The sequence below is a fragment of the Osmia bicornis genome, chromosome 9 (assembly GCF_907164935.1).
Source record: "Osmia bicornis bicornis chromosome 9, iOsmBic2.1, whole genome shotgun sequence".
NCBI classification, from domain to species: Eukaryota; Metazoa; Arthropoda; class Insecta; order Hymenoptera; family Megachilidae; genus Osmia; species Osmia bicornis.
Genome location: NC_060224.1, coordinates 10,283,984 through 10,297,913, shown reverse-complemented (window position 1 = coordinate 10,297,913; position 13,930 = coordinate 10,283,984). Strand labels below are relative to the sequence as shown.

Here is a 13,930-nt window from a genome sequence, read left to right as displayed (position 1 = left end):
CCTTGCACCGACGAGCCGTTGCTTGGATCCCCCTGCCGACATGGACAGGTGACCCGGCGCGGGCCACGTGCGGACGTGCGTAGCTTACGTCGGGCACGTGGATTGGCTTCCTTGGTTTGAACAGTTCGAAATCCTCTCGAGTGGAAACTGACAGCGTCAGGCATCCGGCGTATGCTGGTATCCCCTCGTCCGGCATGGTGATGCGTGTCATGGGTTGTCCTAACATGGCGTCGCGAGGCGCTAGCTCATCGACCTTCCGATGGTCGGTTCCGCGCTCCTCCCTGGGTCGGATAACATCACGGCCTCTCCTTCAGGTTCGTCGACCAATTCCCTCTGGTTCAGGGAGATTGGGACGTTCACCCGGTCCTCAATAATGGCGCTCCTCAGCCTTTCGCCTTGTTCCAGCGGTGGCGCAGCAGGACGCCAACGTGTCCAAGATTCGCGCGCTCATCAGGCTCTCAGCGCTCGGTCCCACGCTCCTCCGCGCCTTGGATGGCATCACAGTCTCCTCTTCGATATCGGCAATGGCGTTCACCAGTACGCGGACTTCGGGGCTGCGACGTATCGCGGCTGGGGCTCGCACCACCTGGTCGGTTCGCGAGAGCTCCTCTTTCAGATCGGGAAACATCGTCTGTGACGGGAATCCCACGACCTTGCTCTGCGACACCTCGACTGTAGGTCGGCTGCGTTGCTCCTTACGTTGCCTCGTACATCTCTCCACTGCGTGCGCCTCTTCATTTACCGTGGTCGAAACTGTATTACTTCCCCTCCTCCTTCTTCGGGACCTCCGGGGTTTGCGCGGGGATTTGCTCACCCCTTTGCAGGAGGCCCTTACTGCTCGTTTCCCGACGCCTGCTCGGACCCGCGGTTCTCTAAGTCCACGACTCGAATTCTCGCCGGTGGTCCGTCGGGTCGGGGTTCGTTCCTGACACGATCCACCTCGCTCGGGCCCACCTGTACGGTTCTGGCCGTTGGATCGGGCCTGCGGTCCGACAGGGGTGGGTTCTTGGCCGGCTGGGTCGGCCTTGTTTCGCTGGGTCGCAAGTAGCGGTTTTCGCGGTTAAATGCCGATGTCGAATTGAGCACGCCCCCTTTATCCCACCTCTCTAGCAGTGTTAGGAACGCGTCCACCGACTCCATATTTTGCATTAGGACCGCGTCGTATACCGCCTGGTTAAAGTGCGTCGCGAGCGTCTGCACTATTTCGTCGTCCGTCCTCCTTGGCGTAAGATCCCTAGCGTCTCCTATCAGGCGCATGGCGTATTGGACTCGCGTGATGCCCTGGTCCGCACGGAAAAAACCCGATTCAAGTTCACGGCAGACGCTCCGTTGGGATGCCAAGCCCCAGAATTGGGCCAGGAATCTTGTCCGGAAGTCGTCCCATGTGTGAACTTCCCCCGAGATTAGATCCTACCATTCGCTAGCAAACCCCTTCAGTGCCTGGTCTATAATCACCTGGATCTCGCTATCTGAGACTCTTGCGACTTTTACAAATCTCTCCAACTCGTGCAAAAACTTTGGTGGGCGTTCCCCGGATTTCCCTTCGAAGGTTGGCAGCTGGGGTTTCACGGTGAATAGCCTTCCCTGGGGCCTCGCGTTATTTAGTGCATCCCCGTTTGCAACGTTGCTCGGGTTTTCCCGCGTGATCGGATTTTCCTCCGCGCCTGTATTCGTCTGAGAAACCGGAGTAGGGTCTGCTACCTGCTCTTGCCTGTTCGCAAGCGCGCCCTCGAAGTGTGCCAACGAATCCAGGAATTTCAAAATCTCCTTACGAACCTCTTTGTGAAACACCGTAACCGTTGGAACAGGGCTTCGCATTCGCGGCTAACGACCGTATCGACCTTGGCCATGACGGTTCTTTATAACTGTTCGATCCGTTGTTCTTGTTTATTTTGTGTCTCCTGGATTAGTTTCGCGACCTCGTTCAGGGTCATAGCGCCCTGGGTCTCCTGATCCGCGAGGCTCGGAGCGCTCACTCCCGCGTCCCCCTGGTTCGCTGGACTCTGATTCGCGGGGTTTGTTACCGGCGATCGTGGAATTCGCGGCATATTGAAGAATCCCGTCGCGTCTATTTCCTCCGCTCGCTCGTCCCGATCAGTCGACGCGTCGCGGTCTACACTCGCTTGGGTTTTTGCTTTCGCTCGCGTTCCCTTGCTCATTTTCTCTGTGGTTTACCTCTCTTTCAATCTGAACGTCCAGTTATCCAGTCCCCTGTTCGGGCGCCAATTGTAACCGTGCTCTTTTTCAGGAGCACGTTATCGTAGGAGAGAGAAGGGGAAAGCAATAAAGAGGAAACGCTCAGATTTGTCGAGAGGAGAATATCACAGAGAATTTTATTCTAGACTCTTGGTTTTAACATAGACAATTTACCAACTCTCGACCGTTACACTTGTGCTTCAACATACGAGGCATTCTCGGAAAGTGTGTCCTTGACCCGCGTGTCACGTTCACACACACACACACACATACAATCCGACCGTTACGCTCTGCGTTTACTTGCGCTCGTCAAGAATCTCTTCGTTCAATACTTTACGTTAATTGGGAGACCTGCAGTCGAGTTCCGGAAAGTATCTATTCGGATTTAACCCGGATGCACCGACTGCCTCGATCATCCCGCATCGCTTGCTTACGCAGATTTCTGATTCTCTCGGACTCTTAAGAGTCCGGTTGCACGGGAAAGCTGTTTCAGGTTGCTGGTGTGGCATGAGAGCAATCTAGGAAGCAAAGCCACAGTACGGGATTTCGTAACAGCCGGCTGGCTTGCGAAGAGTGCGTTTCTCTTACTTGATTTCAACTGAGCTTGTTGTGCGTCTGTACTCATTGGAGCCTAGACGTCAAGTGCTCATTCCGCCGATCGGCAGGCACCTCGCTCGGTGCTCTAGGCAGCGAAGGGGAATCTTACGCTTGCGTGATTCGTACCGTGACATGATAGTGGGGCCGGCCGTACGGGCCCCTACACTATGTGACGTATCGATGGCCTAATCGATCGGTTACATATATCCCCCTCCTCCTAACGCAGGAGCGTTGACCACGATGGAAAACGCGACGATAATAAAAAAAAAGATAATTCTGCGCATTCGTCTCATATACGAGACGAGGGCAAAACGTAATTCAAAATGAAAAGATTATCGGCGCGACGCCTAAATTTAACGAATAACATAAGATAGACCGATCTTGCTCTATACAGAGAAAAGAGAAACTTAAAATATATTGTTCGATCTATGGTTATGAGTAACGGAAAACCGAACGGTGAATTTTTCCCACTAACACCAATCTCACTGTTTTGCAGTCTGTCACTTATCTAAACCCTTCTAACACTTCACTCAATGGCTCCCTCGGCTTCTTGGAGCGTCATCCTCAGGGGGCCTAGGGAGTCGTGAAGGTTGCGACGCGGCATCTCCCGCGGCGTCCACCACGGTCGTTCCGATTCCGATTGGCTCACATTGAATGGTGCGGTGGCGGTGTCTGCTGATTTCTTCCGGTGGCCTTCCCCTTCATCGCCCTCTCTGTCGAACCGAGATGGCCGGGGTCTGCACAGGCCCCTTGCACCGACGAGCCGTTGCTTGGATCCCCCTGCCGACATGGACAGGTGACCCGGCGCGGGCCACGTGCGGACGTGCGTAGCTTACGTCGGGCACGTGGATTGGCTTCCTTGGTTTGAACAGTTCGAAATCCTCTCGAGTGGAAACTGACAGCGTCAGGCATCCGGCGTATGCTGGTATCCCCTCGTCCGGCATGGTGATGCGTGTCATGGGTTGTCCTAACATGGCGTCGCGAGGCGCTAGCTCATCGACCTTCCGATGGTCGGTTCCGCGCTCCTCCCTGGGTCGGATAACATCACGGCCTCTCCTTCAGGTTCGTCGACCAATTCCCTCTGGTTCAGGGAGATTGGGACGTTCACCCGGTCCTCAATAATGGCGCTCCTCAGCCTTTCGCCTTGTTCCAGCGGTGGCGCAGCAGGACGCCAACGTGTCCAAGATTCGCGCGCTCATCAGGCTCTCAGCGCTCGGTCCCACGCTCCTCCGCGCCTTGGATGGCATCACAGTCTCCTCTTCGATATCGGCAATGGCGTTCACCAGTACGCGGACTTCGGGGCTGCGACGTATCGCGGCTGGGGCTCGCACCACCTGGTCGGTTCGCGAGAGCTCCTCTTTCAGATCGGGAAACATCGTCTGTGACGGGAATCCCACGACCTTGCTCTGCGACACCTCGACTGTAGGTCGGCTGCGTTGCTCCTTACGTTGCCTCGTACATCTCTCCACTGCGTGCGCCTCTTCATTTACCGTGGTCGAAACTGTATTACTTCCCCTCCTCCTTCTTCGGGACCTCCGGGGTTTGCGCGGGGATTTGCTCACCCCTTTGCAGGAGGCCCTTACTGCTCGTTTCCCGACGCCTGCTCGGACCCGCGGTTCTCTAAGTCCACGACTCGAATTCTCGCCGGTGGTCCGTCGGGTCGGGGTTCGTTCCTGACACGATCCACCTCGCTCGGGCCCACCTGTACGGTTCTGGCCGTTGGATCGGGCCTGCGGTCCGACAGGGGTGGGTTCTTGGCCGGCTGGGTCGGCCTTGTTTCGCTGGGTCGCAAGTAGCGGTTTTCGCGGTTAAATGCCGATGTCGAATTGAGCACGCCCCCTTTATCCCACCTCTCTAGCAGTGTTAGGAACGCGTCCACCGACTCCATATTTTGCATTAGGACCGCGTCGTATACCGCCTGGTTAAAGTGCGTCGCGAGCGTCTGCACTATTTCGTCGTCCGTCCTCCTTGGCGTAAGATCCCTAGCGTCTCCTATCAGGCGCATGGCGTATTGGACTCGCGTGATGCCCTGGTCCGCACGGAAAAAACCCGATTCAAGTTCACGGCAGACGCTCCGTTGGGATGCCAAGCCCCAGAATTGGGCCAGGAATCTTGTCCGGAAGTCGTCCCATGTGTGAACTTCCCCCGAGATTAGATCCTACCATTCGCTAGCAAACCCCTTCAGTGCCTGGTCTATAATCACCTGGATCTCGCTATCTGAGACTCTTGCGACTTTTACAAATCTCTCCAACTCGTGCAAAAACTTTGGTGGGCGTTCCCCGGATTTCCCTTCGAAGGTTGGCAGCTGGGGTTTCACGGTGAATAGCCTTCCCTGGGGCCTCGCGTTATTTAGTGCATCCCCGTTTGCAACGTTGCTCGGGTTTTCCCGCGTGATCGGATTTTCCTCCGCGCCTGTATTCGTCTGAGAAACCGGAGTAGGGTCTGCTACCTGCTCTTGCCTGTTCGCAAGCGCGCCCTCGAAGTGTGCCAACGAATCCAGGAATTTCAAAATCTCCTTACGAACCTCTTTGTGAAACACCGTAACCGTTTGGAACAGGGCTTCGCATTCGCGGCTAACGACCGTATCGACCTTGGCCATGACGGTTCTTTATAACTGTTCGATCCGTTGTTCTTGTTTATTTTGTGTCTCCTGGATTAGTTTCGCGACCTCGTTCAGGGTCATAGCGCCCTGGGTCTCCTGATCCGCGAGGCTCGGAGCGCTCACTCCCGCGTCCCCCTGGTTCGCTGGACTCTGATTCGCGGGGTTTGTTACCGGCGATCGTGGAATTCGCGGCATATTGAAGAATCCCGTCGCGTCTATTTCCTCCGCTCGCTCGTCCCGATCAGTCGACGCGTCGCGGTCTACACTCGCTTGGGTTTTTGCTTTCGCTCGCGTTCCCTTGCTCATTTTCTCTGTGGTTTACCTCTCTTTCAATCTGAACGTCCAGTTATCCAGTCCCCTGTTCGGGCGCCAATTGTAACCGTGCTCTTTTTCAGGAGCACGTTATCGTAGGAGAGAGAAGGGGAAAGCAATAAAGAGGAAACGCTCAGATTTGTCGAGAGGAGAATATCACAGAGAATTTTATTCTAGACTCTTGGTTTTAACATAGACAATTTACCAACTCTCGACCGTTACACTCGTGCTTCAACATACGAGGCATTCTCGGAAAGTGTGTCCTTGACCCGCGTGTCACGTTCACACACACACACACACATACAATCCGACCGTTACGCTCTGCGTTTACTTGCGCTCGTCAAGAATCTCTTCGTTCAATACTTTACGTTAATTGGGAGACCTGCAGTCGAGTTCCGGAAAGTATCTATTCGGATTTAACCCGGATGCACCGACTGCCTCGATCATCCCGCATCGCTTGCTTACGCAGATTTCTGATTCTCTCGGACTCTTAAGAGTCCGGTTGCACGGGAAAGCTGTTTCAGGTTGCTGGTGTGGCATGAGAGCAATCTAGGAAGCAAAGCCACAGTACGGGATTTCGTAACAGCCGGCTGGCTTGCGAAGAGTGCGTTTCTCTTACTTGATTTCAACTGAGCTTGTTGTGCGTCTGTACTCATTGGAGCCTAGACGTCAAGTGCTCATTCCGCCGATCGGCAGGCACCTCGCTCGGTGCTCTAGGCAGCGAAGGGGAATCTTACGCTTGCGTGATTCGTACCGTGACATGATAGTGGGGCCGGCCGTACGGGCCCCTACACTATGTGACGTATCGATGGCCTAATCGATCGGTTACATATATCCCCCTCCTCCTAACGCAGGAGCGTTGACCACGATGGAAAACGCGACGATAATAAAAAAAAAGATAATTCTGCGCATTCGTCTCATATACGAGACGAGGGCAAAACGTAATTCAAAATGAAAAGATTATCGGCGCGACGCCTAAATTTAACGAATAACATAAGATAGACCGATCTTGCTCTATACAGAGAAAAGAGAAACTTAAAATATATTGTTCGATCTATGGTTATGAGTAACGGAAAACCGAACGGTGAATTTTTCCCACTAACACCAATCTCACTGTTTTGCAGTCTGTCACTTATCTAAACCCTTCTAACACTTCACTCAATGGCTCCCTCGGCTTCTTGGAGCGTCATCCTCAGGGGGCCTAGGGAGTCGTGAAGGTTGCGACGCGGCATCTCCCGCGGCGTCCACCACGGTCGTTCCGATTCCGATTGGCTCACATTGAATGGTGCGGTGGCGGTGTCTGCTGATTTCTTCCGGTGGCCTTCCCCTTCATCGCCCTCTCTGTCGAACCGAGATGGCCGGGGTCTGCACAGGCCCCTTGCACCGACGAGCCGTTGCTTGGATCCCCCTGCCGACATGGACAGGTGACCCGGCGCGGGCCACGTGCGGACGTGCGTAGCTTACGTCGGGCACGTGGATTGGCTTCCTTGGTTTGAACAGTTCGAAATCCTCTCGAGTGGAAACTGACAGCGTCAGGCATCCGGCGTATGCTGGTATCCCCTCGTCCGGCATGGTGATGCGTGTCATGGGTTGTCCTAACATGGCGTCGCGAGGCGCTAGCTCATCGACCTTCCGATGGTCGGTTCCGCGCTCCTCCCTGGGTCGGATAACATCACGGCCTCTCCTTCAGGTTCGTCGACCAATTCCCTCTGGTTCAGGGAGATTGGGACGTTCACCCGGTCCTCAATAATGGCGCTCCTCAGCCTTTCGCCTTGTTCCAGCGGTGGCGCAGCAGGACGCCAACGTGTCCAAGATTCGCGCGCTCATCAGGCTCTCAGCGCTCGGTCCCACGCTCCTCCGCGCCTTGGATGGCATCACAGTCTCCTCTTCGATATCGGCAATGGCGTTCACCAGTACGCGGACTTCGGGGCTGCGACGTATCGCGGCTGGGGCTCGCACCACCTGGTCGGTTCGCGAGAGCTCCTCTTTCAGATCGGGAAACATCGTCTGTGACGGGAATCCCACGACCTTGCTCTGCGACACCTCGACTGTAGGTCGGCTGCGTTGCTCCTTACGTTGCCTCGTACATCTCTCCACTGCGTGCGCCTCTTCATTTACCGTGGTCGAAACTGTATTACTTCCCCTCCTCCTTCTTCGGGACCTCCGGGGTTTGCGCGGGGATTTGCTCACCCCTTTGCAGGAGGCCCTTACTGCTCGTTTCCCGACGCCTGCTCGGACCCGCGGTTCTCTAAGTCCACGACTCGAATTCTCGCCGGTGGTCCGTCGGGTCGGGGTTCGTTCCTGACACGATCCACCTCGCTCGGGCCCACCTGTACGGTTCTGGCCGTTGGATCGGGCCTGCGGTCCGACAGGGGTGGGTTCTTGGCCGGCTGGGTCGGCCTTGTTTCGCTGGGTCGCAAGTAGCGGTTTTCGCGGTTAATGCCGATGTCGAATTGAGCACGCCCCCTTTATCCCACCTCTCTAGCAGTGTTAGGAACGCGTCCACCGACTCCATATTTTGCATTAGGACCGCGTCGTATACCGCCTGGTTAAAGTGCGTCGCGAGCGTCTGCACTATTTCGTCGTCCGTCCTCCTTGGCGTAAGATCCCTAGCGTCTCCTATCAGGCGCATGGCGTATTGGACTCGCGTGATGCCCTGGTCCGCACGGAAAAAACCCGATTCAAGTTCACGGCAGACGCTCCGTTGGGATGCCAAGCCCCAGAATTGGGCCAGGAATCTTGTCCGGAAGTCGTCCCATGTGTGAACTTCCCCCGAGATTAGATCCTACCATTCGCTAGCAAACCCCTTCAGTGCCTGGTCTATAATCACCTGGATCTCGCTATCTGAGACTCTTGCGACTTTTACAAATCTCTCCAACTCGTGCAAAAACTTTGGTGGGCGTTCCCCGGATTTCCCTTCGAAGGTTGGCAGCTGGGGTTTCACGGTGAATAGCCTTCCCTGGGGCCTCGCGTTATTTAGTGCATCCCCGTTTGCAACGTTGCTCGGGTTTTCCCGCGTGATCGGATTTTCCTCCGCGCCTGTATTCGTCTGAGAAACCGGAGTAGGGTCTGCTACCTGCTCTTGCCTGTTCGCAAGCGCGCCCTCGAAGTGTGCCAACGAATCCAGGAATTTCAAAATCTCCTTACGAACCTCTTTGTGAAACACCGTAACCGTTTGGAACAGGGCTTCGCATTCGCGGCTAACGACCGTATCGACCTTGGCCATGACGGTTCTTTATAACTGTTCGATCCGTTGTTCTTGTTTATTTTGTGTCTCCTGGATTAGTTTCGCGACCTCGTTCAGGGTCATAGCGCCCTGGGTCTCCTGATCCGCGAGGCTCGGAGCGCTCACTCCCGCGTCCCCCTGGTTCGCTGGACTCTGATTCGCGGGGTTTGTTACCGGCGATCGTGGAATTCGCGGCATATTGAAGAATCCCGTCGCGTCTATTTCCTCCGCTCGCTCGTCCCGATCAGTCGACGCGTCGCGGTCTACACTCGCTTGGGTTTTTGCTTTCGCTCGCGTTCCCTTGCTCATTTTCTCTGTGGTTTACCTCTCTTTCAATCTGAACGTCCAGTTATCCAGTCCCCTGTTCGGGCGCCAATTGTAACCGTGCTCTTTTTCAGGAGCACGTTATCGTAGGAGAGAGAAGGGGGAAAGCAATAAAGGGGAAACGCTCAGATTTGTCGAGAGGAGAATATCACAGAGAATTTTATTCTAGACTCTTGGTTTTAACATAGACAATTTACCAACTCTCGACTGTTACACTCGCGCTTCAACATACGAGGCATTCTCGGAAAGTGTGTCCTTGACCCGCGTGTCACGTTCACACACACACACATACAATCCGACCGTTACGCTCTGCGTTTACTTGCGCTCGTCAACAATCTCTACGTTCAATACTTTACGTTAATTGGGAGACCTGCAGTCGAGTTCCGGAAAGAATCTATTCGGATTTAACCCGGAAGCACCGACTGTCTCGATCATCCCGCACCACTTGCTTACGCAGATTTCTGATTCTCTTGGACCCTTAAGAGTCCAGTTGAACAGGAAAGCTGTTTCAGGTTGCTGGTGTGGCATGAGAGCAATCTCGGAAGCAAAGCCAGAGTACGGGATTTCGTAACAGCCGGCTGGCTTGCGAAGAGTGCGTTTCTCTTACTTGATTTCATCTGAGCTTGTTGTGCGTCTGTACTCATTGGAGCCTAGACGTCAAGTGCTCATTCCGCCGATCGGCAGGCACCTCGCTCGGTGCTCTAGGCAGCGAAGGGGAATCTTACGCTTGCGCGATTCGTACCGTGACATGATAGCGGAGCCGGCCGTACGGGCCCCTACACTATATGACGTATCGATGGCCTAATCGATGGGTTACAATAGTAATGACGATAATGTTACAATCTGTGCATTGACCAGTGGGAAGGGGTCGGTATATTGCATTATATCTAACGTAGATAAAGTAATAATGATATTGTTATCAAATGTACATTGATCTGTGGGAAGGAATCGGTATATTACATTAGATACAATGTAGATATAGCAATAATGATATTGTTATTAAATATATATTACATATCTAATGCAAATATAGTAACAATGATGTTGTTATTATGTGTACATTGATCTGTGGGAAGGGATCAGTATATTACAATAGATCTAATGTAGATATAGTAATAATGATATTGTTATTAAATGTATATTACATATCTAATGTAGATATAGTAATAACGATACTGCTATTATATGTACATTGATCTGTGGGAAGGGATCAGTGTATCACATTATATCTAATGTAGATATAGTAATAATGATATTGTTCTTAAATAAACATTGGTCTGTGGGAACAAATCAGTATATTACATTATATCTAATGTAGATATAGTAATAACAATACTGTTATTATATGTACATTGATCTGTGGAAAGGCATTAGTACATTACATCATATCCAATGTAGATATAGTATCAACGATGTTGTTATTAAGTGTACATTGATCTGTGGGAAGGGATCAGTATATTACATTGTATCTAATGAATATATAGTAATAATGATATTGTTATCAAATGTACAATTATCTATGGTAAGGAATCAGTATATTACACTATATCTAATGGATATATAATAGGAATGATATTGTTATTAAAAGTATATTACCTATCTAATGTAGATATAGTAATAATGATGTTGTTCTTAAATAAACATTGGTCTGTGGGAACAAATCGGTAGTAGTAGTAGTAGTAGTAGAAGTAGCGGGTGGGGAAATGGGATACCCCTAAAGTCACCTAAATCTAAGAGTTCTTTTGTGACATCCCGCTGGTTTGTTGGGTTCATTCGGTGAGGCCCAGCCCGGCGTTCACGACCAGGCCGCACAGGCTACTCATCTTAGCCCCCTTAAGATCGTTGGGGCGTAGGAACATCTTACCTCAGATTCTGTATCTTTTCAGAGCTAGAACAGGACATCGGCATAGTATGTGTATGCTGTCCTCTTTCTCTTCTCCGCATAGCCGGCAGTTTATTTGTTCAGCTAGGTCGAGTTTGTGTAAATGTGCCCGTAGTGTCGTGTGGCCGATGAGGAGGCCTATACAGGTCCTTATCTTTGCTCTGCTCATGGCCACGAGCTCATTGGTTCTGCTGACTGATGGGTGTTGTATCAAGAGCTTTGCCTGGCGGCAGGCCGTTTCTTCCGTCCAGGATGTTAGGTGTTGCCTTTCCAGGCTCTCTTTGATGTGTTTTTTCCCAAGGACAAAGGGCACACCTACTATCTGCTGTACCGGGCTCTCAAGGGTGCCCAGTTTTGCCAGACCGTCGGCTATCTCATTGTCCTGTAAACCTTGGTGTCCAGGGATCCATATGAGGGTGATTTTGTTCAGCTTGTTGAGTTGTGATAAAGCTTGCATGCCTTCCCAGACGGTGGAAGATTCCGTGCTGGTCTTTGCAAGGGCGTTTATGGCTGCTCTGCTATCTGAGCAGATGCAAATCTTTCTATACTTAACTCCTAATGAGATCTGTAGTTTCGCGCATTCTGTGATCGCTAGAACCTCGGCTTGGAAAACCGTGGCTAGTTCCCCCAGAGGGAGGCTGGTTCTGTGTCCCATCTTCGGGCCATAGAAACCTGCTCCGAAGCGGTTATTGTTTCCTGAGCCATCCGTGTACCAGATGTCAGTGCCCAAGTTGTTCGGAAATCCTGGTTTCTTCCAGTCGTCCCTAGCTGGTGTTAGGACCTTGAAGGTACTTCGCAGCTGGTACTTCCTGGGGATTCTGTCTTGCATAAGTGTGAATGGGGGGTTATGTAGGAACTCCAGTGCCGTGTGCCCGTTACTGGTGCTCTTCCATTCCCCCAGACATTGTAATCTGTATGCTGAGAGTTTGGCAACGCTTGTTATGACGTGCTCAAGGGGGGGACACCCTAAGGCCGCTTGCAATGCGGCCGTGGGTGTGGTTCTCATGGAACCTACAATGGCTCTCAGGTAACTCCCCTGGAGGCTTTTTAGTAGGTTCCTTGTCTCTTTTTTCCTAGTTCTGGGCCACCATACCAGGTTCCTCTACGTGCACTACCACTCGATGGCGTTTGGGCAGCTCATCGACCGGCAGTACACGTAGAGTGCTCTCCCCAATTCTGAAGTCTGAGGCGAGGCTTTTAAGCCAGTCTCCGGTTGGTTCATCCGCGCACCTGAAGATTATCGTCTCGACGCGTTCCCATGAGCCCGTAAAAATGGGGGCTCTGGTGTCGTCTGGGAGATCGAGGATTTGCTTTCTGATCTGTTTCGTGAACAGGATCGCCTCCTCTGCTCCCAGTTTGCTATCCGGGTAGTTTGCCGGAACTACTGCTAGTCTTTTAATACCTCGGATAGCCTGGGCATAGGACTCTTGGTGAGAGACCTTGGGTTTTTTGCCCTGGTGGTCCGAGGGACTAGGGGTGGTGGTTTCCGCACTGGTGCGTTTAGGCGCCCCGGGCGGTTTGGTTTTGTTCTTGTTGGAGGTTGTGGCTGGGGTTGATTTCCCCTTGCCCTCCTCCTCCAATCGTGCTTTGTTGTAGCGGCGTCTTGCCGCGCCGCTAAAACGTTCACGGGTTATGGGCTGTCCTTTAGAGGAGCTTGCCCCCGTGTCTGTGTTGTCCTTCGGTCGATTGCTTCCTAAGGAAGCCACGCCCTGAAGGAGGGTTGCCGACGAGATGTCGGCACTGTTTGTTTGTGTTTGTGTTTGTTTCGTTTCTTTTGTCTCTATTGTAATCCCACGAGTACCGCGGTCATCCCCCGGCCATCAGCGACTGGTCGATGATGTGGTCTGCGTGGCCGCGTTGTCCTGAGAGGGCTGATGAAGAGGAGCCAGCTTGGCGATGGGCCGCGTGAGCGTTGTGGTGGCCGTCTTGAGGGTGACGACCCTGGTCAGTCCATCCTTTCCTGGCATCAGACTGAGAACCCTGGCCATAGGCCATTTCCCTGCGGGCAAGCGTTCATCAGTAATGAGAACAAGAGAGCCTACCTTGATCTCGTTGGACGGATGATGCCATTTTGAGATGGCCTGGAGTCGCTGCAAGTACTGCGTTGACCAGAGTCTCCAAAATTGTTGGAGGCGCTGCTGTAGAAATTGCCACCTTGACAATCTGTTGACTGAGATGTCGAGAAGCGTGGGCTCTGGCACTGCGTTGAGCAGCGATCCGATCAGGAAGTGTCCTGGTGAGAGGGCTGAGACGTCGTCTGGATCATCGCTGAGTGGTTCCAACGGTCTTGAATTGAGGATGGCTTCAATCTGCGCGAGATAATGTTATTGATTCATCGAACGTCAATAAAGCATCTCCAATCGTCCTCTTCAGATGGAATTTGAGAGACTTGACCACTGCCTCCCATTTTCCCCCCATGTGAGAAGCGGCAGGAGGGTTGAAGTGCCACTGCGTACCATCCTTGGCGAGTAGAGCTGCGATGTCTTGGTTTTCGCGTGTGCTGTCCTTGAACTGCTTTTTTAACTACGCGTCCGCTCCTTGGAAGTTGGTGCCGCAATCTGAGTAGAGAGAGGCTGCAGTTCCTCTCCTTGCTGTGAATCTGCGATAGGCTGCGATGAACGCGTCGGCTGAGTAGTCGGTGACAACTTCCAAGGAGCGGATGTACAGCTGATGTTGCGAAGCAGACGAATACACAAATCCACCCTTTCTGCGTCTTGGCTCCTCTGCCTTTCCAAGTCTTCAGCGTGAGCGGTCCTGCGTAGTCCACACCACTGTGTGTGAACGGGCGCTA

The 13,930-nt window shown here is 52.7% G+C and overlaps 1 protein-coding gene across 1 annotated transcript; it reads right to left on the bottom strand.

Annotated features, from left to right (window-relative positions):
* Nucleotides 1-11,122: 11,122 nt before the first annotated feature.
* On the bottom strand, nt 11,123-12,145 carry LOC123988158. The gene has a single exon (XM_046287200.1). It carries the CDS (start codon nt 12,143-12,145, stop codon nt 11,123-11,125), a length of 1,023 nt encoding a protein of 340 aa, XP_046143156.1.
* Between the last annotated feature and the right edge of the window lie 1,785 nt (nt 12,146-13,930).

Excerpts from the sequence above, each read along its gene's own strand:
- LOC123988158 (XM_046287200.1), bottom strand. The coding sequence starts at position 12,145 with ATGAGAACCACACCCACGGCCGCATTGCAAGCGGCCTTAGGGTGTCCC.